Below are 25,913 nucleotides of genomic sequence, written 5' to 3'. Positions count from 1 at the left end.
CTCTCTCTCCAAACTGTCTATTACACAGTTAAGCCCTATCACCATAGATACAGAGACAGAGAGACCTCAGAAGCTATCACATCCAACTCTCCCCTTTTACAGAGGGAGAAACTGAGGCTCAAGAAGTGACTTAGGGCTATAGATATAGAGCTGGAAGAAATCCAAGCCCTTCATTTTACAAGGGGGGAAATTGAAGCTTAAGGTCACAAAGGTAGCTGGCATATAAGGTGGGATTTGAATTCAGGTCCTCTGGCTAAACATACTATATTCATTGGATCTCTCTATTATACTTCATTGCCCTCTGGATCCTAGTCAAGTGGATTTAGCCTTCTCACCATCAGATCATAAAGTCCTTGTGGGCTGGGTCAGTGTTGTATCCTTCTACCTTGGTAGCCCAATGTTGACCATGGCACCTTGTATACAATAGGTGCTTTATAAAGATCTCTCCTGCTTCCATCCCTGGCTTTTTCTCCTCCAGGCAAGAGACTAAAAGAAAAGGAAGGGCAATGCCAAGCCCTCTCCCTCCCACAGGTCACCTGCACTCTCTACCAGGGGGTATTCAGAAGCTTCTGTGGAGGTCACAGTTTGGACCACCTCATCCAAGGAAGAATCTTTGGACAGGGTAGTAATGTGTGGGTTCATGAAGAGCTCAGCAGTCACCCAGTAAGAGCTGTGGAGAAAAGAGACTCAGTTAAGGAAGAAGCTGGGAATGACCTCCTTACCAGAAATATGGCCTTTGTGTTGCCCTGGGAATCTGGAGAGGAAGATATCATGGCAAGGGGGGCAGAAAGAGAGACTTCCTTTGGTCTAGGTCATAAATAGAAGATGTAAGGAATGAATACAACTGTTTAAGATTACTAGAGCTTGAGGATCTCTTAGAACACAGGATTTCAGATCTGGGAAGGGTCTTAGAACACAGGATGTCAGAGCTGGGAGGGTCCTTAGAACACTGAATTGCAGAGCTGGGAATACCCTTAGAATATCAGAGCCAGGAGGATTGTGGAACCATAGTTATAGAGCTGGAAGACATTTTAAAGTTATCTAGTCCAAACCACATGTTTTACAAGTAAATAAACTGAAGACCAGAGAGGAGAAATTTCTTGCTCCTGGTTACATAGGTATTCAGCAATATAGAGCCTCTGCCTCCAATCAGTGCTCTTTCCAGGACAGCAGGCCCTATGAAGGAGTCCTGGGTCTTCTTCCCAGCCCACCAAGCAGCTGGCAATGGTTAGAACTCACTTGAGCTTGCGGCCCAGGACCCGGGGCAGATAGGGAAGCTTCTTCAGGATGATGCCATTATCATAGAAGGAGGGCTGGAAATTCTGACACACAGCATTGGCAGCCAGCACAGCCATCAGTACAGGAAGTACATGGACAAACTGGCCTGTTACCTCGAAGACCAGCAAGGCTGGGGAGATGGTGTGAGTCACTGCTCCTGAGAAGGCAGCAGCTCCTATGAAGGAGTTGGGAGGAAAGCTGGGAGTTAGCCCCAGACCACCACAACCCAATTCCCTCTCTACCTCCTGCAACCTCTGGGTTTAACAAGGATGGGTACTAGGGAGGGATCAACACCCAGCACCAAAGGCCTAGGTCAGAATGTAGTGGTAAGGGAATTTGAAGATCTTCCCTGAGCCTTAATAGACCCAAGTGACCTGTTCTGAGCTTTGGCCCAGCCCACAGCTTGAGTCACATGGAGCCAATGGTGGGAGGAGCTTGCCAAACAGATGGAGCAGGAAGAAAGAGTGAGGCAAAGCTGAAAGTGAGAGAGTAGGTAAAGCAGAGCAGAGCAGCTAGTGTGAGTGAGAGAGGGAGTGACTTTGCCTAAGGGAGCTTGTTTGTGGAAATGTCTGACAGAGGGAAGGCTTGGGGATGACTGTGCTCCCTTCATTGGTAATGTGTACAAACTTTTTGCTACTATGGCTATCATGGCATTTCTGGTATCTGAATAAATATTTTGGTTTTGTCTTTGAGGAAGAGAGCTTATATTTTGTGAATATGCCCTGAAAATACATGTATATCCATAGTGGCTGCCATGGGTATCACATTGGCATTACAAATGGTGACAAGGATGGGATCGTGAAATATAAATCCTCTACTTGGAGACAGGAAGGCCCTAGCAAAGGAAATGGATATCCTCGAATGAGAGGATTTACCTTATTTCTCCCTGGTGAGAGAATGGGATAAAAGTATAAGACTTTATGAAAACTGGGAACTGAGGCTATAGAAAGCCCAGAGATTTAGAAAGATTTTTGGAAGGAATACTAATAGAACCAGGGAGAGAAATGGCAGGAGTACGTAGAAGAGGATGAATATTGTTAACAAGCTATCATACTATAGTATGACATAGTATCATACTACAGTAGATACAAATTGCCAAAGGAAAAGGTTCACCTGAAAAAGGAGTTAGGGGATGTGTACAAGAAGTTTTCTATGCTGCGTCATCTGAACTTTCCTTAAGAAGAGTATGCTAAAAATTTTCGGGTGATGACAGAAAAAACAGTTGTGAGAGTGGCTCAAAAAAGGGGGGGAGTTAACAACAGGAAAATGAATGCAACCCTTGCATCTGCAGGGCTTGACTGGGGCCCAGACACCTGGGAGGAAGATGTGTGGGAGGAAAATGAAACAAATTTGGATGAGGAGGCTGCTAGGAATGTGAGCATGTATCCAATATTATAAAAGAAACGGAAGAACTGGGGGGTGGGGCACACAGTGTTTAAGGAAGTAACTGAGGATTTTACTCAGCTGGAGGTCGCTGATATTTTTAGTAGATTCACCCAAAAAAATGGGAGAATCATTAGTATCTTGGATGGTGAGAATCATGAAGGGGCTGGAAGAGTATGAATAGATAACATAGATTGTTTGAAAATCATAGGTATTAGTCAGAATCCTTTTGTAGAACAGGCTTTTAGGGATTATCATATTCAAGGAGGTAACAATGAAAGTAATCTGTTAGCTTAAGCTGCAGAGGGATGCAATAAGCAGTATCCCATTGATTCTATGTGGCCTAGTGGACATTGACTTAGAAACTATATGAGAAAGTTAAAGGAAGAGGTAATGAAAATTGCAGTAATGGTCAGAGATGCTGAGGCTTATCATAGCACTCTCTTAACAGTTTCTCACAAGAATGAAATAGTTAAAACTTCTCCTCCTGCTTATAAGCACCTGATTCTAACTCTACTAATTGGGGAAATAGGGCTCCCTTTTTCAGAGGTGAGGGTAAGATTTCACAGTTAGGTGACTTGGGGGAATGGGGAAGAGATAAGTTTCCTCAAGAGAGAAGAGCAAATAACCAGTAGATTCTAAATTAGATTAGATTAACAAGGAAAGAATTGTTTACTGCTTTATTAACAGCAGGGATAGATTTTGGAAGAATAGATGGTATTCCAGCTAACGAAATATATAGAAGAAGTACTGAGAAAAGGGACTTACTATTAAATGGAATAGGGAAGTAAGAACTACCCCTACGGATCCTCCTGAAACATTGTATCCAAGTTTGTCACACCTTCCTGGATAACAGGAAATTGACCAAGCCCCAGCTCAGATTAAAGAAATACACAGATGAGATCACAGACCTCATATCAGTTTAACCATATATGGGAAAAATGGACCAACTACTATAATTAGGGCATTAATAGATACTGGAGCAGAGGCTTCCCTTATACGTGGAAAACTTAACAAATTTAAACCTGGAACTCCTGTTACCATCACAAGACCGGGAGGGGCTGAAATATCAGCCAGGTAAGTTAAACTAACAATGAAAATTGGACAATTATCTAAGAAAGAATATACCATGGCAACTGTAGCCATTCCTGAATACATCATTGCAACAGATATATTGAGAGGTATGACTTTAAATTTACCTAAGAGGAGATACTAATTTGTAGTGAAAAAAATAAGAATTAATACAATTTTAGTGGGTAAAATAAAAATGGACCCAGTTCCTTTACCTGAACCTTCTGAAGTAGTTATTTTAAAGCAGTGTTGTGTGCCAGGAGGGCAAGACGAAATTACCAATATTATAAAGGAATATGTTGAGGCAAGACCACTCCATAGAATAACTCTGTCTGACCACTATGAAAGTCAGATGGGACATGAAGGATGACAGTGGATTATAAACAACTGAATAAATTGACTCCCACCTTGTGTACTGCTGTTCTAGATACCATTAGCTTAATAGAAAAGATCCAGAAATATGATGGGACTTGGTATACAGTTACTGATTTAGCCAATGCTTTCTTTACTATCTCAATAGATTCTAAATAATGGGATCAGTTTAATTTCACTTGGCAGGGCTAACAATATACTTTTACCTGCTTGCCACAAGGATATCTGCATAGCCCTACTATTTGTCATAAGATTGTGGTTGAACGTTTGGATGAATTAGAACTACCTGGTATACAGTTTACCCACTACATAGATGATATTATAATATAGGAAAAAATGTATAAGAAGTGGAGAAGAGTTTGATGCTTTTAATATAGGATATGAAAAGCAAAGGGTGGGAATTTAACCCTGTAGAGGTTCAAGGACCAGCTCAAAGAGTAAAATTTTTAGGCATACAATGGCATAAGGGGCTGACATTCTCCCGCAAGCCCAACAAAAGATTCAGGATTTTCTTATCCCCATCAATAAGAAAGAGGCCCAAAAGTTTATAAAATTATTTGGATATTGGAAACATCACATTCTGCATTTGAGACAGATTTTGAAACCCTTATATAAAGTTACTAGAAAGAAATAGGAATTTGACTGGGGACTTGAGGAGAGTAAAGCTTTTGAAGAATCCAAGGCTACTATACAGATGGCCCTAGATTTATGACCTATGCAAAGTGGTCCAGTGGAATTACAAGTGACTGTACAGGATGAATATACAAACTGGAGTTTATGGCAAAAACAAAAAAAGCAAAATGTACCCTTAGGATTTTGGTCTAGGAAACTCCCTTCATCTGGAATTCAATATACCCCTTTTGAAAAGCAGTTGCTAGCTGCATATTAGACTTTGGTAGAGACTGAACAACTGATTCTGGGCTCTAAAGTAATATTAAGGCCTGGAATTCAGCTTATGAACTGGATAAGGAGTACCCCAGCTTCCCACAGAATTGGACATGCACAAGAGGCTAGCATAATTAAATGGAAATGGTACATTCAAAAGAGATCCAAAATAGACAAAAGTGCAGTTTCTGCTTTACATGAATCTATAGCAAATATAGATACTGAAGGAAATGATACATCCCTTGAACCAAAGGCAACAGTTGGTACAATCCTTGGTAAAATGGAATGAGGGATATGATAGATTAACCGAGGAACAAAAGAAACACCTATGATTTACTGATGGGACAGTAAAATATTTTGGGCCATAAGAGACATTGGAAAGTGATAGCCTTTAACTGATGTAGTTGGTGGACTTTGGAAAGTACTGGGACAGACAGAAGTAGTCAATATGCTGAACTTATGCCAGTACACCATTAAAACAAAACAGGGAAGATAGTATCATATATTTACTGATTAATGGGTATTAGCTAATGGATTAGCTATATAGCCCATATGGAAAAATCAAAATTGGGAAATTCATGGTAAACAAGTCTGGGGCAAAGAATTATGGGAAGATATGTGGGACATGTCTTTGATTACTAATTTGTCAGTTTTTCATGTAGATGCTGATGTAGTTACAATGCACATGCTGATCAACTAGCAAATATTGCTAATCAACATGTTTTCCCTACTCTGACATCAATCCATGACCTGTTACTAACAAAATGAGTCCATCAAACAGTCAGCCATTTAGGAGTCGAGGCCACATACCACTGGGCACAAGATCTAGGTATTAATATCTCTCATTCATTGTTAAAACAGGTAGCGGAAGAATGCCATATATGTCAACTGGAAAAGGAACAAACTGTTCCTCAGGTAGTAACTGGAGAGATAGCAAGGGGAAAAGCCCCAGCCCAAATTTGGCAGATAGATTATATTGGACCCCTACCCCAAGGTAAAGGATGCAAATTTATGTGTACTGGTGTTGACCCCAATTCATGTGTACTAATGGCTTGTCCTTATAAAAATGTGACCCAGAAAGCCACCTGTAAAACTCTAGACGTCATAAGTCTATATTATGGAACCCCAATGCAGATTTGAAGTGACAGCATCACATTTTAAAGGCATTAAATGAAGAGATATTGTATATTAAACAATAGAGGATAGATATATCATGTTCTATATTATCCACAAGCATCTGGGTTAATTGAAAGAATGAATGGATTATTGAAAGAATAGTTAAGAAAGTTAAGTTCTAATAATTCTTATAAACATTGGAAAGATACTTTGTTTACTGTTTTATGTAATTTGAATAATTGACCATTGGGAGAAAGTACATCTCTAGCCAGAATGATGACCCGAAATCTGCAAATTAGAACACAGCAAACACGTAAGATCCCAAATATTGAGCACTAGATTGTGAGGCAAGATGTCCCAGCAGTGCATCCAGGACCACCTGGTTCATTAGGAGATGATTTACATTGTTTAGAGGACTTTTGGTTGGATAGAAAAGAAATAAGAAAAATCTTGACTGGAATATGGATGAGAATCCCTAAAAATCTTTTGGATGGATATTACCTAAATCAGGATTAGCAGCATGAGGAATATATGTATTGGCTGGAGTAATAGATTCTAATTATTGAGGAGAAATTATTGTGGTATTCCAAAATTTAGTTGAAGAACCTATACAGTTTTGTAAAAATGATAGCTCAAGAGATCATTATTCCCTGTAAAACAATACCCCTTGGGAGAAGTGACTCCTTCTGAAACAACTGTCAGGAACTGAAGGGTTTGGTTCTGATAGAATAAAATTAGGAGCTAAAGTATGGGTAAAATGGAAGCCAGACAATATTCCAAAGGCTGCGGAGATTATAGCACACAGGAAAGATAATACTGTAACTGTTGTTTATTCATGAGACGATGACCATCAAATTGTGCCCTTAACTCATATATTTTACTGCGAATAAGGTTATGATAGTGGGTTCATGGACTCCAGAAGCACGGATGAAGCTATATTTAGCCTGCTTCTGGTTATTATCTCCTTACTCTTTTTGGGTTTTGTCTGTTTAACCTGTTTGCTAGATTTGTCTCCTGCAGGCTTAGTGTCCTTCACTTGTAGATGACTGACTGCTTAAGCTGGACTACAATATGTCACCCCTGGTCTTGGCATTGACCAAGCTCTGGATAAGGCTAAAGAACTGATCTTTCAACTGGGACCTCTCGAGGCAGGGAACAGCTCTACATCTAATCTCAGCAGGAAGTAGTTCTAGAAGAGACCCTCACGCCTTATCTCAAGGAATTTTGGGTTCCATTCATTTGAGGGGGGGAATGATGGGAGTGTTTGTGCTCAAGTCCCCACCCTAAGATATTGTTTTATGTGTTTATTTTGTGTTATCCCCATTATATTGTTGTGAAGTTATGTTGATACCAGTCACCCCTAAACACCCACTGACATATTAATGGATATGAAAGATCTTGGGGAAGAATGTAATGGTAAGGGAATTTGAAGATCTTTCCTGCCCCTTAATATGCCCATGTAACCTGCTTTGAACTTTGGCCCAGCCCACAGCTTGAGTCACATAGAGTCAAAGGTGGGAGAAGCTTGCCCAATGGATGCAGCAGGAAGGGTGCAACAGGAAGAGAGAGTGAGGCAGAGTTGATAGAGCAGACAGAGCAGAGCAGCTAGTGTGAGTGAGAGAGGGAATGATTTTGTCTAAGGGAGCTTGTTTGTGGGGAGAGCTGACAGAGGGAAGGCTTGGAGATGGCCGTGTTCCCTTTATTGGTAATGTGTACAAACTTTGTTGTTACCATGGTGGAATTGGCTTTCTTTATTTGAATAAATATCTTGGTTTTGTCTTTGAGGAAGAGGGTTTATTTTGTGAATTTACCCTAGAAATACTCATGTATATCCTTAGTGGCTGCTATGGGTATCAAATTGGTGCTACACAGAGTGAGCCTGAGATACTCTCAGAGGAGGGGACAACCTGGGAAAAACTTTTGTCCTTAAGCAAGATTGGCCTTGGACCAGGGCCTGCCTGTGGTCCTGGTTCCTGTGACTCTGAGGTCAGGCTTAGTTTGGTGTCCTTTGCTTACCACTACCCGACCACAGGTAGTTCTCCTCAAGTTGCCCCAGAGGCTCAGGCATGGTTAATATTCTTTGGTCACTCAGAGAAATTTACCTGCCAGGGCATATGCACCAGGAATGATGGTATTGATGACCCCATCATCCGTCTTGATGCCCTCTGGGAAGATGACAGCTAGGATCTCACCAAAAATTCGTCCAATGGCAGCTCCTGGCAAAAATTGGGAGAAGGGTAAGAAGTGAGACCCGATCTGCTCTACTGCCAGAAACGTCTTGAAGTCCTTCCACGTGCCCAAACTGTCTTTAAGATAAAATTATGTGACTTCCCAAGACAAAAATCAAGAGAAGCATGAACAGGTAAACAGGGAGAAAAAAAGAAAAATCATAAAAGACTCTCTAAAGCTGAATTGTTTACATTACTACATGGAAAGAAAATATTTTTAACTCTTGAATCTTTTCTCAGTATTTGGGTAGTTGGAAAGATTGTACACACACACTCACACACATACATGTAGATAGATAGAGAGTACAGGGTGTGTTATATCAGAAGAGATGATATCCACACACACACACACACACACACACAAAATACAATAAAATAAAATAAAATAAAAATTAAGGGGTGAAGGAGGAAAATTCCAGAAAGAGAAAGCGAGTAATGAAACGAGGCAGGCTATAACTCATAAAAGAGATAAGAAAAATCTTATTCAATAGCGGAGATAAGGGAGAAGGGAAGGGGGGGATAAATAAAGCTACTCTCCCCACATGTGGCTGAAGGAAGGAATAACATGCTCACTAAATTTGATATGAAAATATATATCACACCACAGGAAAGTAGAAGAGGAGGCAACAAGTGGAGCGAAGGGAATGTTAGAAGGGAGGGCAAATGGGAGAAGGGAGTCACTAGAAATAAACACTTTCGAGAAGGGTCAAGGTCAATTGTGGGGGGGAAAGTAAGGGGGAGAGGGTAGGTCAGAGGGCAATATAATTAGTATTACACAACATAATTATTATGGAGGTCTTTTGCAAAACAGCACATGTTTAGTCTGTATTGAATTGCTGCCCGTCTTAGTGGGGCTGGGAAGGGAGGGGGGCAGGGAGAGAAGTTGGAATTCAAAGTAGTAGAAACGAATGTTGAGAATTTTTATTGCATATAATCGGGAAATAAGAACTACAGGGATAGGGGTATGGAAATTTATCTTGCCCTGCAAGAAAAGAGAGAAGATGGGGATAGGACAGGGGTGGGGTGTGATGGAGGGGAGGGTGCATTGAGGGAAGGAGCAAACAGAATGCAAGGTATTAAGAAGTGGGAAGAGAGGGGTGATGGGGAGAAAAATTGGTCATGTTACAAAGTGAAGTAAAAGCAATTAGTATTAAAACAATAGACTGAATTAATTACTGAGAATAAATCAATGACATCTTTAGTTTGGAGAAAAGAATTTCAGTCTAAATTTCCTAGAGGAAGGTAACCTCGGGTAAAATTTGGCATTGATGGAAAAGCCAAGGTTTTAATGGTACATTTGATTTTATGATTGCCATTTAATCAGGAACTAGAACATGTATAGAAAGACATGTAAGCCACTTAAGACTTGCCTAAAAGATGTTCCTTAGCCAAAGTGAAACTATAACCATATTTAAAACCTGGTTATAGGAACTTGCCATTTTTAAATGCTATGGGACTACTAAGTGACTATTCTTCTGAGTCTAACTCCAGATATGGGAAGCAAGAAAGGCAATCTGAGCCTCCATTACATGATGCCAGTAAGCTCATGAGATGCTGATATGAACTGCATAGGTGATCTCAAGGGAAGAGTAGAAAAGCAGCTGTTCAGCATGGGCTGAGGTGGGATTCTCCTGACTCAATTTCCCCAATGACACCTGGCAGATGTTAAGCCTGACAATGCAGTCTACTCCTGCCTGGAACTGACATGAAGTTGGGGAGATATTGTTTCCCTACTGTTGGTGGCAATTTCCTATAGTCAAAAGGTTTGTAAGCTTAATACCAGATCTATTCAATTACAGATTATGGGTAGAGGAACATCCGAGGCTGCCTGCAATTAAGCTATTAGGCACAGGACTTTAGACCAACAACATTAAGTTAGGGTCCTTTTATTCTTAGTAATACTGAGGAGACAATTAGGTCAAGAGCTTGTGAAGTTAGCAACATGAATATTATCTGTGTCTCAATTGGCTTATGTTTAAAAAAAAATTCTTTTGTGGTCCACATTGTAAATGCTTTAAAAAGATGTATCACCTGACTAAAAGTTTGAATTGCTTTATCTGTTATAAACTGTGTTAAAAATAAAAAAAAAAGATAAAATTATGGAGCAGAATACAGTCAGACAACCCTTGGGAGTTTAGTCCTCAGAATCACAGATATATAAACTCATATCTTTAGAGTATAAAAGAAACATGGAGGTTATTTAGTCCATTTTACAGATGAGGAAACTGAGGCCTATAAAATGTAAGTGACTTGTCAAAGGGAGGATCATAGCTTTACACCTGGTCTCTATAATCAAAAATCAACCAGAGAGCCAGCAACATTAAGTGCCTTGCTCCAGGTGTGAAGCTAAATGTTTGAGGCAGGATTCACACCTATGTCTTCCTGCCTTCAAATCCCCATCATTCTCTACACTCTATGACAAATCTAGGCCATCTGGTCCATTTTGCCTGAGCAGGAGTCCCCTCTCAAGTGCCCCCAACCAGGAGCCATCCAGTCTCTGTTTGAAGACTTCCAGTGAAGGTGGTCCCACAACTTCCTGAGTTTCCACATTTGGATACTCCCAATTGTTAACAAAATTTTCCCTATATTTAATTAAGATTTGACTCTCTGTAACTTTCCATCCAGGTGCCTCCTTCAGGATGGGTGCAATGGATAGAACAATGGCCCTGGAGTCATGAAGACCTTAGTTCAAATCTGGTTTCAGGCACTCACTAGCTGGGTGACCCTGGGCAAGTCAATTCACCGTGTTTGTCTCAGTTTCCTCATAAGTAAAATGAGATGATGAAGGAAATAGCAAACCACTCCAGTATCTCTGCCAAGAAAACCCCAAATGGAATCATGAAGAGTCTGAAACAATTGAAAACAACTGAATAACAAGCACCTTCCATTCACTATTCCTAAGTTCTCCTTCCTGGAACCAAGCAGAATATATCTTTCTTCTTCCATGTGACAGATTTAGAAATACTTGAAGACAGCTATCAGGGTCCCCTTGAGCCCTTTTTTCTCTAAGTTAAACATGCCGAGTTCTTTCAAACAATCCCAGAACAGCATGATCTTCAGTCCTCTCCTCACCATGCAGATTGCCTTCTTCATGTGTTTCACCTTGCCAATGTTTTCTCTATAATGTGGTGCCCAGAACTGAAGAGGACATTCTAGATGTGTTCTGCCCAAGACAGCATGCATTGGGACTTGTCACCTCCCTCACTCTAAATGCTATGCTTCTCTTAATACAACCTAAGGTCCTATTAGCTTTTGTAGTGGCCACAATGCCTAGCATCCTTTCTTACACACAAGACTTATTCTGCAAAGACTTACTAAGTGAATGTCTTCAAGAGCTTCTGGCAGGCAGTCCATTCCCAGGTCCCAGACCTCTTCCACATATACTGGGCATGCAGGGAGTAACTTTGCAAGTTAAAGATTATATAGTACCAACCACCTGTGGACCCTCCAGACTCACCATAGACAAATACAGGCAAGAAATATCCAGCTGGCATGGGTATTGTGGTGGCAAGAATCAACATCCAAAACTGTTGGTAGAGATAGGGTCCTAGAGTAAGGGCATGTTTGGAAGGGATGTCCAGCAGGTAGGAGATGTGAAGGAGGGAGGGAGGGAGGGCCAATTGAGGGGATGATCATGGGCTGGATGCTAGTAGGGTAAAGCATGTTGGGAAATGAGCCATGATAGAGATGGCTAGGAGTGCCCAAGCCATATACTCCCAAGGCACCCAACACCCACATGGAGACCTAGGCACCTCAAATCTCTGAGCAGTCCATTGACTCCTACAGTCATAGACTGAGAGCCAGCAGGAGCCTGCATGAGGTTCAGTCTCCTCATGCTGCAGATGAGGCAAGGAGGCCCAGAAAGTAAAATGACTTACTCCTTTCACATAGGGACTAGATGTCAGAGCTGGGATTTTGGTCTCCTGGCTCCAGAGCCCAAGCTCTCACCACCAGCCTGCCCAGGCTGACCCAGGTACAGCCTCAACCACAGCAAGCCAAGATGGTCAGGGAAATAAAGGGGTAGAAGAGATGGTACCTGAGTGGGGAAACTGCCAGGTTAGAAAAGGCAGCAAGGAAGTCAAGGGGACCCAGGTGGGGACACTTACCTTCATGGCCAGGAAGAAGGCAAGGGTGCCAAAGATGGTAAACTGGGGATGGTACCACTCAAACCATAGATTGTTGGGGTCCACTTCTGGAGGCCATTCAGGGGAAGAATTCCGGGAAAGCAGGGCCCAGGATTGGTTGTCAAACAGTGAATCCAGGTACAAACTCATAGACAACTGGGGGTGGAGATGGGAGTAAAAATTCTCATAGATGTTTCTCCCTACTCCCCCTCCAACCCCCACCATTGCTCTCTCCTACCCAAGGTCTCCAAACTCATCTAGGGAGCCTTCCCTGTACACTCCGACTTACCCCTGCCCACAGTAACCTCCTCTGAACTGTAGTACCAGTCACTGTCTATACTGCTCATATCCAGAAGCAGTTGGTGGTGCAGGTGATAGAGCACTTGTCCTGGAATCAGGAATGTCTGAGTTCAAATCCAGCCTCAGACATTTACCAGCTTTGTGACCCTGGAGAAAGCACTCCACCTCTGTCTACCTCAGTTTCCTCAATTGTAACAGAGATAACAAGAGCATCTACTTCACAGGGTTGTTGTGAGGATCAAACAAGATAATATTTATAAATAATAATATTTATAAAGGTCTGAGCACAGTGCCTGACACATGGCAGGCACTTAATCAATGTTTCCTTCTCTTCCCCTCACTTGGCACTTAGCATTCACTGTGTGGTGTAGGTGGTGCCTGGGGGTCCTGTCTCCTCATCTAGACTGTTTTGAGAGCAGAGAGCCTTGTTTATACTTCTCTGCAGTAATGGGCTCTGGTGACATATGGGGGGAAGCACTGGACTTAGATTGAGGGACCTAGCTCTGCCCCCTCATGTCCCTCTCACCCTGGAGGCCATGAATCTTCCCAGGCTGTGTGGGTAGGTGATGGAGGCCAGAAGCAGGGCCACCAGGGCTGAGTACACAGGCTTGCTGGAAGGGAGAGAAAGGCAGCCAGGATCATCCCATTCTATCCCCTATCCATGGGTCAGAGAGGAGCTGCCGGGAGTGAGGGGTGTTCTCACAATGTCCTAGTGACTTCCCATCTTAGGGGTCTTCTATTGACTCTGTAGAGATCCTGTGTCTGCCTAGGGCTGTTGTCTCTCCCCACCCCCATCCCCATTGGAATGCAAGCTCCCTGGAGGCAGGAACTCTGGTTTTTGTCCTTCTATGTACAAGGTTTGGCACCCAGTAAACACTTAACAAAGGCTTGTTGACTGGGCATGTTCCACCTCACCTCATTGTCCAGATCCCTCTTATCCTTGGCCTCTTTGTATCCCCAGCACTGGTACAGTGCCTGGCACATAGTAGGGGCTTTTGTTGTTGTTCAGTGGTTCAGCCATATGACCCCATGGAACATGGCCCCCCAGACCCCTCTATCTTTCTCTCTCTCCCAAAGTCTGTCCAAGCTCATGTTCAATGACACTATACAACCATCTCATCCTCTGCCCTCCCCTTTTCTTTCTGCCTTCAGTTTTTCCCAGCATCACTATCTTTTCCAATGAATCCCATCTTTTCATCATATGGTCAAAGTATTTAAGTTTTGTAGGCACTTAATAAGTGTTTATTGACTGAGTGATTGATCCTAGGGCCTGGAGTACGGCCTGATCATCAGGGCTATGGGCTCAGAATTGGGGAAGGGGGCCCAGCTTAGCTGATGGGTGCTCAGGAAGAGTTGTAGTGAGAAACACCATCCACCAAACTTTTGTCAACCCTTCATCCTGATTCATACTCTGTTGCAAGTAGTTTTTTGGTAATCCAGTTCGTTTGAACAAACAATGCAAAACAGCGATGTCCAAAGATGTAGGCACAGCTCACAATCCCACAGACAAACCTGGAAGGAGAGGGAACAAGAGGAACCCTGAAATCCAACTCAGATCCCCTCCCCCTCTTCCTGGCTAGGGACTCTAGAAATAAGTCAGCAGAATTACCATCCACTTGTATCTGTAGAGCCTGGGGTTCATAGTAGAGGAAAGGGGGGACTGGCAGGCTAGGGGCACCCTGAGAATAGGGAGGCCCATGCCCAGTCAATGGCCCACTCATCCCTGTGGGTCTCTAGCCTTTTTTGTACCTACTTACCCAAGCAGTACAAAGAAGAAGATTTCTGGTAGGTCAAAAGGTATATCTACTCGAAATCTAGTCTTGAAGAGGGGAGTGATGGTCTCTGGGGGAAAGATGGAGTAGAAAGGAATCACACCTCAGATCCTTAGCTTAATCTGCCTTGCCCCCACACCCACACTTCTCAAGCCCCTTTCCCAGCAGGAAGTCTCCAAAAACTCTTAGCCTGACACTCACCTTGCTCACTGTTGAAGACAGCCAGGAGCCGAAACATGAAGGCCCCACAGACTGAGGAGAAAAAGCCTCTCCAGTAATCCCAGACAGCAAAGTGGGAGGACATGACCTCAATGCTGAACAGGACCCCTGTGTGGGGAGGGACCGGCCCCAAGAGGCTCAACCCAGCCTCTCCCCTAGACCTGATGACTAACAATCACCTCCCTCCCTCCCCCCCTCCCCACTCAGCTGGACTTCCCAGCTACAAGTGGAAGCCTCCTTCCTCCCTCCCCCATTCACTCTCAGACTGGACTTTCCCTGACCAAAAAGGAATGGAGGACCTAGACTACCTCCAATGCCACATTCTCCAGGAAGCCCTCCCTAATTCACTCCTGTTCAGAGTGTAGCAGACAGAAGCCTGAGTCTAGAGTCAGAAGATACAGGTGTGAATGCTGAAGTCACAGATTTAAACAGAACTTTGGAGGTCATCTAACCTAACCCCATCATTTTACAGATGAGAAAACTGAAGCCTAGTGAGATAAACTAGGATTTGAACCCAGGACCTCTGACTCCAAAGCTGAACAGCTCTCTCTACTTCTGTCTCTGACATTTAGCTGTGTGACCTTGGGGAAATCCACTTCCCTGCATTTAGAGTCAGAGGTCCTGGGATTAAATCTCAGGTCCAATACTCACTGTGACAGCAACCCTGGATAAGTCATAGGCTCATAGGATCATAGATTTAGAGCTGGAAAGGACTTTGGAGGTCTTGAAGTCCAATCCCTTATTTTCAGGTGAGGAAACTGAGGCCCAAAGAGAAGAAATGTCACACAGACAGTCAAGATTTGACCCTAGGGACTCTGATTCCAAACTGCTAAATTTAGATCCTCTGGGTCTCAGCCTCCTCATAATATTCCCTTTACCACGGGCATGTGGGGAGAGTTCTTTGCCATTTTTTTTATTCTTTATTCTCTACATTTCTAAAGCACTCAGAGTCTGAACCACCTAATGTAGGTGCCCAGTTCTAATATTGCTGCTCAGTCCTGTCCAGCTCTCAGTGATCTCATTTGGGGTTTTTTTGGCAAAGATACTAGAGTCGTTTGCCATTTCCTTCTTCAGCTCATTTTACAGATGAGAAAACTGAGGTAAACAGGGTGAAGTGATTTGCCCAGGGTCACACAGCCAGGAAGTGTCTTTTCCCAGATTTGAACTCAGGATGATCTGTCTTACTGACTCCAGGGCCAGAGCTCTCCATATAATGGCACCAGCTACCTGCCCCTAATGTTCTAATAACAGTTTAGTTTGAATGCTGTCTTACATTGTTTCCCAGTGGCTTTCATGTCTTATCTTCCCCAATTAAATCATAAACACCTGGGGAGAAGGGACTTCAACTTCTCTTTCTCTGTCTCCTGCAAAGGTTTGGGCATAAGGCCTGTGCTTAAGAAGCAGATGCCTATCTATTAGCTTGACTCAAACAAGACACAACTCCCAGGATCCAAGACAATGGGGCAGGGGTGGGAATTTGAAGGCCCATTCCACCCTAGGGTCAGGAAAACCAAGAGATGGGAGCCTATGGAGCCTATGGAGAGGAACGGACCTGGAGTAAGGGAGTAAAAACCCAATGGGAAGACCCCAGGACTGGGGGAGGGGGGAGCTCTGTTCTTCCCCTCCCTCCTTCCAGATCTCACCACTGAAGGGCGCCCCAAAGACAGTGGCCACACCCACTGCTGCTGCAGCCACCAACAGCTCATTCTGCTTGATCTTGTTCTGAGGAAAAGACAGATCTTAGGACCCAGTGGTCCTGTCCCCTTTTTGGCTTCCAGACATCCTCCAGTTCTGAATGTCCCCACCCTAGGTTGTAAAAATCATTTAAAACCAGAGCTAAAAGGGACGTTTGTGCTGAAGCTGAAACTGAAACACTTTGGCCACATAATGAGAAGGGAACTCATTGAAAAGACCTTGCTGTTGGGAAAGATTGAAGGCAAAAGGGAAAGGGAATGCCAGAGGGTGAAATGAATTTGGACAGATTTTGGGAGATAGAAGATGAAGGAAGGGCCTGGCATGGCGTCACAAAGAGTCACACATGACTCAGCCACTGAACAACAACAAAACAGACTTCAGAATGTTAAATGTCCAGGCAGGAAGAAACCTTGGAAGAACACAGGATGTCAGAGCTGAGAGGGATGTTAGAAGAGAGAGTATCAGAGCTGTAAGGGATCTTAGAAAATAGAATGTAAAAGGGACCCAGAGTACAAAATGTCAGAGAACCTTAGAAAATAAAATGGCAGAAAATGGCAGATCAGGAAGGATCCTTAGAACACAGGATGTCAGAGCTGGGAGGAACCTTAAAACACAGAATGTCCAAGCTGAGCATGACCTAGACTAGACATGGTCCTGCAGTTTCCCTGTGCTATCCCACTTTCCCAATCTTTCCCAGACTCTTCAGCCAGAGCCCAGGGATTTCTGCAGCAGAGAGCCAAGGCCTTCAGAAGATGAGCATTGTACCACCCAAAGCCCCAGACCTTACCTCATACTCTCCAAGGGCTGAAATGCGCACCTTGCCCATGTAGGCGGCAATCATGCAGCAAATATGAGTGAAGGGTCCCTGGGCAGAAGAAGGGATGGATGAACAAAGCCAGGCAGGTGTGCCCCATATGCCAGGCAGCCACACACTCATCCCTGAGGCATATAAACTGTCCCCTGTCCTCCCATCCATCCCTCCCCCAGGGGCACATACCACTTTGCCAAGAAAGATGGTGCTGCCAGAGGCCAGGGTGCAGGTGAGGCCTACTACTTTAGCGCCAAAGTTCTTGATATCCAAATAATCCTCCAGAACTACACCAGATAAAATGACCTTCATTTCTGAGATTCCAGATCCTAATAGTAGATAGAATGTGAGGAGGAGAGAGCAAACGATTTTATTCAGCCACATGGGGATCAACAAGTATGGAAACCCCTATCTACTGGTCATGAAAACCAAGACAAAAACTGGCAGGGCTGAAGCTGATATCTCCTAATTCACTATTCCTCCCTATCTCTCCCCTTTTCCCCCCAACCCATAATGACAGGAAGGCTATGTGATATGGGCTCTGGAATCCAAAGACTTGTATTCAAATGCTACCTCTAATACTTGACCATTCTGGGCCTCACTTTCTTCATCTGTAAAATGAGAGTTGGACTAGGTGAGCTCTGAGGTTCCTTTGAGCTCCATAGCTGTGGTCCTATGGTCTATCCCTCCTCACTCACAGATGAAGAAGCTGTGGCCCAGAGAGATAAATGACTTGCCCAGGGTCACACAAAAAAGTGGCAGAGCTAGGTTTTGAAGCTGGGTCCTCTGATCAAACCAGACACGCTTTCCATGTAGAGATCCAGGATTTTTCTCATAGGCCTCCTTCATTTCTGGGGTCTTCTAACTTCATACCCCCAAGCCAGTGTATCACCTTGGTCAGTGCCACCCCCAGTACTGTCCATTATGATGCAGTAGATGTATATAAAAGGAGTCAAGAAACCTGGGTTCTAGTCCTGGCCTGGCTACTGATTTAATGTGATCTTCTCTTGGGCAAATCTTTTCCCCCCTTCTCCTGCCCTCAGTTTCCCCATCTACAAATTGGAAATAGTGATATTTATGTGATCTCCTTCATTGAGATGAAGTTATTGGACAGCACTTAGAAAAATATAAACCAGTATGGAAATTCAAGATACTACCGGTAGAAGGATGGCATGGGGTAGGAAGAAGCATGAGTTGCATTGAGCCTAAAATCTGGACATGTGAGCTGAAATCCTAGATTGAACATTTATTGACTAATGGCCATGGATAATCCACTAATCTTCCCTGAGTCTCAGTTTCCCCCTCTGTTTTAAAAAAAAACAAAACAGATTATACTGCCTTCTTCACAGAGATTGTGTAAAGTCTAAGAATGCTATTGAAACAATACTATTATTGTTGTCTTTTTTCCTGGAGAAAAAGGACTTCAGGCCATGGTTCTTACCTCCAGAGAATGGGGTGATGCTCTGGGAAAAGCCAGTGGAGAAGGAGACCAAGGCTATGGGATACACAGTCCAGGAGAGGTAGCGAAGAAGATGGTTGTCCCCAATTTCTCGATACAGCCACATGTGTGCTAAGAGAGGACCATGGGGGTTACAGGGCCAAAAGACCTTGCCAGCTTCCAGTGTAGTATTTTGGAAGATGTCCTGAAATGTCCCTGAGCTCCTGGCTTGAGCGGGTAAGTCAGTGTCAAGAGTCACCAAGAAAGGGTAAGATTGGGCATGGGGACAGTGGGTAGTAACCAGAAGAGACAATCAGTTTCCCCCTCAAGATAGGGGTGTTTGCTAATGATTTCAAGAGTGACTTTGTGAAAGTCACTTACTTTGTCTGGGTCTGTTTCCTCCTCCATATAATGGAAGAATTTGGCCACTTTGGACATTCTGTGTTCTTAGGTTACAGAGTCTACAATTAAGACTTCAGGGGTCATGTAGTCAAACCCCTAACTGGAGACAAATTTCCCCTTCAACATCCTTGGCCAAGTGGATGACCAACCACTGCTTGAAGACTTCACTACCCACCCCACCCAAGGCTGCCTATCCTGCTGTGGGACAGCTCTGATGGTTAGCAAGTTTTTCTTACACTGAGTCAAAATCTGCTTCACTAAATTTCCAACCACTTGCAAACTTGTTCTGCCCTCTGGGACCACACAGAATAAACTGAATCCCTTTTACATCGAACAGCTTCCTATCCTCCCTAAATCTTTTCTCTAAGCATCCCAATACTACTTCCTTCAAACTCTTCTCCCATGATGTGCTCTCCAGGCCTCCTACCACCCTGCTTACCCATCCTCTGAATGTGACCAAATTTGTCATCGTCCTTCCTATCATCTGGCATCAGAAGAAGCTAAATCATCAACAGTCTGCCCCCAACCCCCAACACACACACACACACACACACACACACACACACACAGAGATTGTGTCCAATCAGAGCAGAGTGGATAGACAGACTATCCAGTCAGTGCACAGTGGGCCACTAATATTCTAGATTCTAACATTCTGTGTTCTAAGGGCCCTCCGAGCACTGATGTTCTCTGTCCTAAGGGCCCTCCCAGCTCTGACATTCTTTGTTCTAAGTGCCCTCCAAGATCCAACATTTGCTGACTCTGAATTTACCATAACCATTCTTCTGGAAGGGCATGGGGAGCATTTCCCATAGGAAGGTGAACAAAAGGGAAGAGGAAGAAGGGGTATGCAATGATGGAAAAGGGTATATGGGACTTCTTCCCATGCCAGGCAACCATGCTGGCATTGCTGATGCCCCTGAGCCAGGACCTCCCCTTCATTTTACAGATATAAAAGGACAGGGTTGCTCAGGTTGGCAATACCCATAGTTACCATGGACAATCCTGGAGACAACAAAGTTCATGGCAAAGCTGATAAGACCCATGAGCACTCCTAGGCCAACCAAGAAATACCAATCTTCATCCACCTGGAAGAGCAGTCTCTTCCCTCTCTCCAGAAAGCCTGCCAAAATGGAAGAGTCATGGTCATGGTTAGAACATGCAGGGCAGGGGTGGGAAACCTGCAGCCTTAAGGCCACATGTGGTCTTCTTGCTCCTTACATATGGCCTTTTGATGGAATCCAAATTTTACAGAACAAATCTTTTTATTTTTATTAATACATTTTTATCTTTTATATTTTAATTTTATTTTTAAATGAATATATTTAAAATACCAAAGAATAAAATGTCACAATGAAGTAATTCTCCCAGATTGACTGGCACAATTAGAATATTAGTAAACCATAAGGGCTAAATTGACAACTGCTATGCTCATGATTTAGTTCTAACTTCTCCCACCTGACTGGCACCACTACCACACAAAGCTGATTGCCAAGAGTTAATTGGGGTCAAGGAGGTCCATCTGTCATCAGCTTTTGACAATGGTGCACTGTGTTTCTGTTTGAAGTGGAATTTGTAAATAGTTGTACAGCTCAACAGTATTTTTAAATTCTGTTTGCTTAACAGCCCATCACGTCAAAAAAGACCAAGAGAACACTGAAGGAAGAAAACAGATTTTTTTAATGAGGGCTGGGAATTTCAATATTATCTTGTTTCTGCTAAAGATAAGATGATTTCATTGCTTTGTGATACTGCAGTATCCACCTTAAAGAAATTCAGTGCTCATCAGCATTATAACACTCATTAAGGACCACAAATATTTTAAATTAGAGGAAGAGGTGTGTAAGGTTATAATGCAGAAAAGCAAAAGCAAAGAGAATTCTTTCAAGCAGCAATAAGACCCAGAAATAATGCCACTGAAGCAACTTATAAAGTAGCTTATATACTCAGGGGGAAAAGGGAAGCCATTCAGTGATGTAGACATTGTGAAAGAATGCATTATCGAGGTCACAAGATGCTTAGACCCTGGTAATGTTTCAAAGTACAAACAAATGCCTCTTTCAAGGAGAACCATAACTGATCAGCAGCATGAATCAGCCTTTAACTTAACACAACAACTTAATGCAATTCTTCAAAAGGAAAATATATATTATTCAAGCACTTTGGATGAATCAACTGATACTAATGACTGGTCACAGGTTTATATCTCACTCTTTGCTAAGAAAAGTTACTTTGGGTACTCTTGCAAGCAGAATATGGGGAATAGATATCTTTACCAACTTTGAAGATAAATGTCGTGAAGTTGGACTGAATTTAGTAAATTTAATGAGTGTATATACAGATGTCACAATTTCCATGACAGGAAAACATGAAGGGTTTATTGTACAGCGTAAAAAAAAAAAGTATGAGATACAGATGCTCTCCTTTCTTTTCATTGTATCTTGCATCTGCAAAATCTCTGTGCTAAAGCTACTATTTTAAGTGACATTTTGGAACAAGTTATAAGTATTCATGTAAATGTAACATGTTATCGTTAGTTTTCTAACATGCTAAAGTGGAATGATGAGGTATTCAGTGTGGATTTGCTGTATCATTCTAAAGTGTGTTGGCTATCACAGGGACAGGTGTCAGTCAAAATTTTCTCTCTGTGGAAACAGATAAATTTTATGAAGATTTCTATAGGAATGTCGCTTTAGTGTGAGATATGTCAAATCAAAACGACTTGTATATTTCTTTGCAAGGTAAAACTAAGTCTATATATGATATGTGGCAAAAAAAAAAAAATCCAAGCATTTTTTTAAAAAGTTTTTTTAAATACTTCTTCAAAAGGAAATTTCAGATGAACATTTTTCCTCAGTTAGCAAAGGTCATTGATGAATAGGATAATATATGAGAATCATCTGAAAAATACATAGCTATTATAGACCCATTAATTGAAGAATATAGTGAAAGGTTCACTGACTTTGAGAATCATCACATCACACTCAAATTAGCATTTCAGCCTCCCCTAATTGATGTCACCAAGGACCCTAAAGACCTACAGATGGAATTGATGGAGCTCTCAGTAGATGACATTTTAAAGTCATTGTTTGATGCTAAGAAAGATCCAACTGAAATATGGAAAAATGCAGTAGAATACCCATGCTTTTGGCAACATGCCTGAAAAATGCTTCCTTGCTTTTCAACCATTTATTGCTGTGAATCTCCATTCTCCTACCTAACCCAATCCAGATGCTCTTAAGGTCACAAATGATTGATACCCATCTAGAGGATCAATTGAAACTGGGGGCCTCCACACTTCGATCAAATGTTCAGATGCTCTCCAACAAAAAACAGACACAATAAAGCCATTGAAAGGCTAGTTAACTTTAAAATTAACAAATCGTTATCATTTTTGAACTTAGTAAGTACACAGTGGTTAGATTTTTACAAAATAATGTACATTTTTAAGTATATCTAACTGAAGTTTCTTGAATGCAGCCTTATTTAATTACAGCTAAATGTTAATGTGGCCTTCTAACACTGCTGGTTCAGGGCATAGGGATCTGCAGGTTGTTGGAAGACCTGCACTGGGTTAGGAATGAACCCCATGTCAGGGCAGAAGTGTGGTCAGTATGAGGCTAATTACAGTGGGAGGGAGGGGGAAGACCAGGGAAAGTAAGGGCCAAGGTGGTACAGCCTGCCAACCTGAGAGTACATAAGTGCCCAGTCTCAGGTTGGGAAGAGACAGTTGGGAGAAAGCAAACAGTGTAGTGAGGCATCCTGCCAGCAGAAGGTGGCACAGCAACTGAAACCATGCCAGGGCAGATTTCTACCCAGTCTCAGGTTGGGGACTGCCAGTAAGCATGAATGAGGGGAGCTAGAACCAGATGAGGGCATGCTGCCATGCCCAGCCAGTCATGGGGTTATGGTTGTATGGAGATGGGTGTGACCAGCTACTTCCGCCTCACCTCCCAGAGAATTGCTGTGATAGGGAATTTATAGCCTCATGAGGAAGAGGGAGGCAGGCTCTCCTGCTTCTCATAAATCTGCCACACTACTGTTAAGAGCAAACAAGGAAGCAAAATCCATCCCCCCAGGTAGGCCCTCCAAGACCAGGGACTGGGAAATAGGGCTCCAATAACCAGGCAGGAGACAGATGGAGCCTCTGCCCACCCCAGGGACCTGGAGGTTCCCTCCCCCCCCCCTCCAGAATCTTGGTTCCAACCCCTGCCCTGACCTTGAGCCTTAGGCTAAGTACCTGGGATACCCATTCATCTAGAAGTATCTTCTCCACCTCAGTGTCTAACAAAGACAGGGTCCCCAGGGAAGAAAGAGTTCAATTCTCCTAGGATCATGGACCTGTTCAGAACCTTTTGCCTGGAATTCACTGTGGGGCCAGCTCACCTTCTTAGCCTTATCTCTTATGATCCCTTACACACACATACACACACGCACACACACACACACACACACACAAACATTACCCTCAGGTTATCCTGTACACCCAGAATGCTGTCTAGAGTGACCTGTTCAGTGTCAGCTGACCTTCCCAAATAAGGGATAAGCATAAGTGGGTGAGGGGATAGTACCCTCCACCCCACTGTGGTGCTCACAAAGCCTAGTCAAAGAGGTGGGAGCCCCAGGCTGTACCTTCCAAGGCAGGAGGTTGAGGAGGGGGAAGGGAGGGAGGCCAGGGGACACCTGACTCCAAACGACAGAGAGATCTATGGCTCCCACTCTGCTCAGAGGGAAGCTGGGGAACTTCACTTTTGCCCATTCCCAGGAAATATTTGGTAGTGACAGTGCAGGAGGCAGATGAAAGGGGGCTGACAGCTTGCCCATCTGTCCAACTCAGGGACTGAGATTACAAGCTGAGTCCTAGGGGAGGGGCTATTTTTAGGGGCTGAGGTGGTCTCAGATAGAGAGAGAGAGGCCACTGAAAAAGGCAACAGGGAAGGGATGGAGAGGGAGGGTAAGAGAAAGGAAAGCTGGGGAAGAAAAGTAGCCAGGTCAGGGAAAGGGACAGAGCCCAGAGAGCCCATGACCCTGCCCCCTTGCTCCCCTGGAGCTTGGCAGGCAGGGTCTCTCACCTCTGATTCGGCTCTGGGCCTTGGGGCAGGGACCCCATAGCTCCTGCAAGGTCACAGGATTCCCTGAAGCCCCTTCACGAAGTCCCACCAGATCCTCCATCATGGGACCCTGCAGGAATAGACAGGAGGACCCTGCTAGGCAGCCCAGTCCTTCCTTGTGGCTCAGAGCACTGGGGCCTTCCTCCTCTGATCTGGGTGGGCTCGCCCTCCTAGTAGTGACTGCTCACTCATAGCCCACCCCCTAGCACCCCCTCAGCCAGTCTCCAGTCAGAAACTCATCTCAGAGGGTCAGAGAGAAGTGGAAAGAAAATTGGCTTGGTCACATACTGTGCCTCTTGCCTCAGTGAGTTAGCAGCTCTGGGCCTCAGGACCCTCATGGGAGACATGAAGGGCTTGGAGCAGATCATCTCCAAGACCCCTTTGGGCTCAGATATGCTCTGTTCTAAAAGCCTAGGATTCCTTCCTCCCCAAGGCCCAGTTCAACTCTTGTTCATATGAATGTGTATATTATACTGAGGAGAATTCAGAGCTGGGAGATAGGGGAATGTGATGTATGTATGTTTGTGTGTGGTATGTGCACATGTGGTGTTTGTATAATGTGTATATGTGGGGGTACAGTGTATGTGAGTTATGTGTATATGTGAAGGTGTGGTATATGTGTATGTGTATGTGGCATGTGCCGTGTGTGCATGCATGTAGGGGTAAGTCATCTCTGGAAATGGGTGTGTGTGAGTCTATTTCTGTGTGTTTTTATTTCTGGATTACATATCTGTTTCCTATATATGTGTGCAGGTAGTGTGTCTGGAAGCACACTTTAGGAGAGTTCTCTGGCTAAGTCCCTCCAGGCTGGCATCAGAAAGAGCAGCCTTCACGTACAATGTCTCTCAGGTCATCCAACCTCTCTGGGTCTCTCTGCCTCACCCTTGGGTATTGGGTCTCCTGATAGTCCCTTAGAGGAGAAGAAAGGTTGAAAGGGAGACTAGACTGGATCCCTGAAAAAAGCAGACAATTCCTTCTCCCCAAAATATCGCTGTGTTTGTAGGTGGGGAGTAGTCAGTGCCTGGGTAGTACCTACTGAACAGTTCTGCCCACCTGCCCTTTAACTTCCATAGGACAAGCTGCGCTAGGGTTCTTTCCATCTCTCTTTCCTCAGATCCCCAGAGAAGAAACTTGTTCCTGAACTAAAAATGTTGGAATTACAGCTAAAAGTTAATCAAGGTTTCATGTGGCCAGTCCTTCATTTTATGGGGGAGGAGAACCAGAGGAGAGGAAGGAACTTACCCAAGGTCACACAGCCAGGACCCAGCAAAGCAAAGATTCTGGTCCAGATTCTCTGATCCCACCAGTACTGTTCAAATGGTCTTCTCCCTAGACTGCTTCAGACATACACACACACCATCCCACAATGCTCCACGATGATTCAGGCTTCTCCAGGGATCCTATTTGTTTGGGCCCCCCACATCCAAAGGGTCACCTCTGACCAACTCACCTTTGTCCTCCATCTGGCTGGGTAGACCTTGTACTCTGAGTCTCCCCCTCTGGCTCAGCTGCACCTGGACAGGTGTGAGTTCCACCAATCAGGCTTTTCCCCCTCTGCCCCCCTCCCCAAAGCCTGGAGAGTTTACAGTGGCTGTTTAGAATGTCCTTGACAAGTCAACCTGAACAGGACACACCAGTTACTCTAGGAATGGAGGGAAGGAGCTAGAATGAGGCCCTTAGCCTTTTCCAGAGGGCAAGGAGCCCAGTCAGT

At 43.8% G+C, this 25,913-nt stretch overlaps 1 protein-coding gene across 4 annotated transcripts in view; it reads right to left on the bottom strand.

The window, feature by feature from the left end:
• Nucleotides 1–25,698, bottom strand: part of LOC140504262 (chloride channel protein ClC-Kb-like) — a 32,403-nt gene extending 6,705 nt beyond the window's left edge. For 2 of the 4 annotated variants that reach the window (XM_072609001.1, XM_072608998.1), the window contains exons 1-16: nt 25,445–25,646; nt 24,164–24,272; nt 20,086–20,214; nt 18,693–18,821; nt 17,441–17,580; nt 17,231–17,308; nt 16,392–16,470; nt 14,731–14,856; nt 14,515–14,599; nt 14,168–14,269; nt 13,284–13,368; nt 12,440–12,613; nt 11,791–11,860; nt 8,208–8,321; nt 1,240–1,453; nt 537–670 (exon numbers count right to left, since the gene is read on the bottom strand). In XM_072609001.1, the coding sequence (XP_072465102.1) occupies nt 537–670; nt 1,240–1,453; nt 8,208–8,321; nt 11,791–11,860; nt 12,440–12,613; nt 13,284–13,368; nt 14,168–14,269; nt 14,515–14,599; nt 14,731–14,856; nt 16,392–16,470; nt 17,231–17,308; nt 17,441–17,580; nt 18,693–18,821; nt 20,086–20,214; nt 24,164–24,266 (1,762 nt within the window). In that variant the 5' untranslated portion in view covers nt 24,267–24,272; nt 25,445–25,646. The other 2 variants (XM_072609000.1, XR_011967033.1) reach the window with 2 other exon arrangements.
• Between the last annotated feature and the right edge of the window lie 215 nt (nt 25,699–25,913).

The sequence above is a fragment of the Notamacropus eugenii genome, chromosome 5, assembly GCF_028372415.1.
Source record: "Notamacropus eugenii isolate mMacEug1 chromosome 5, mMacEug1.pri_v2, whole genome shotgun sequence".
NCBI lineage: Eukaryota > Metazoa > Chordata > Mammalia > Diprotodontia > Macropodidae > Notamacropus > Notamacropus eugenii.
Note: the sequence above shows the minus strand (reverse complement) of the source record. Positions and strands in the feature narration are given on the sequence as shown.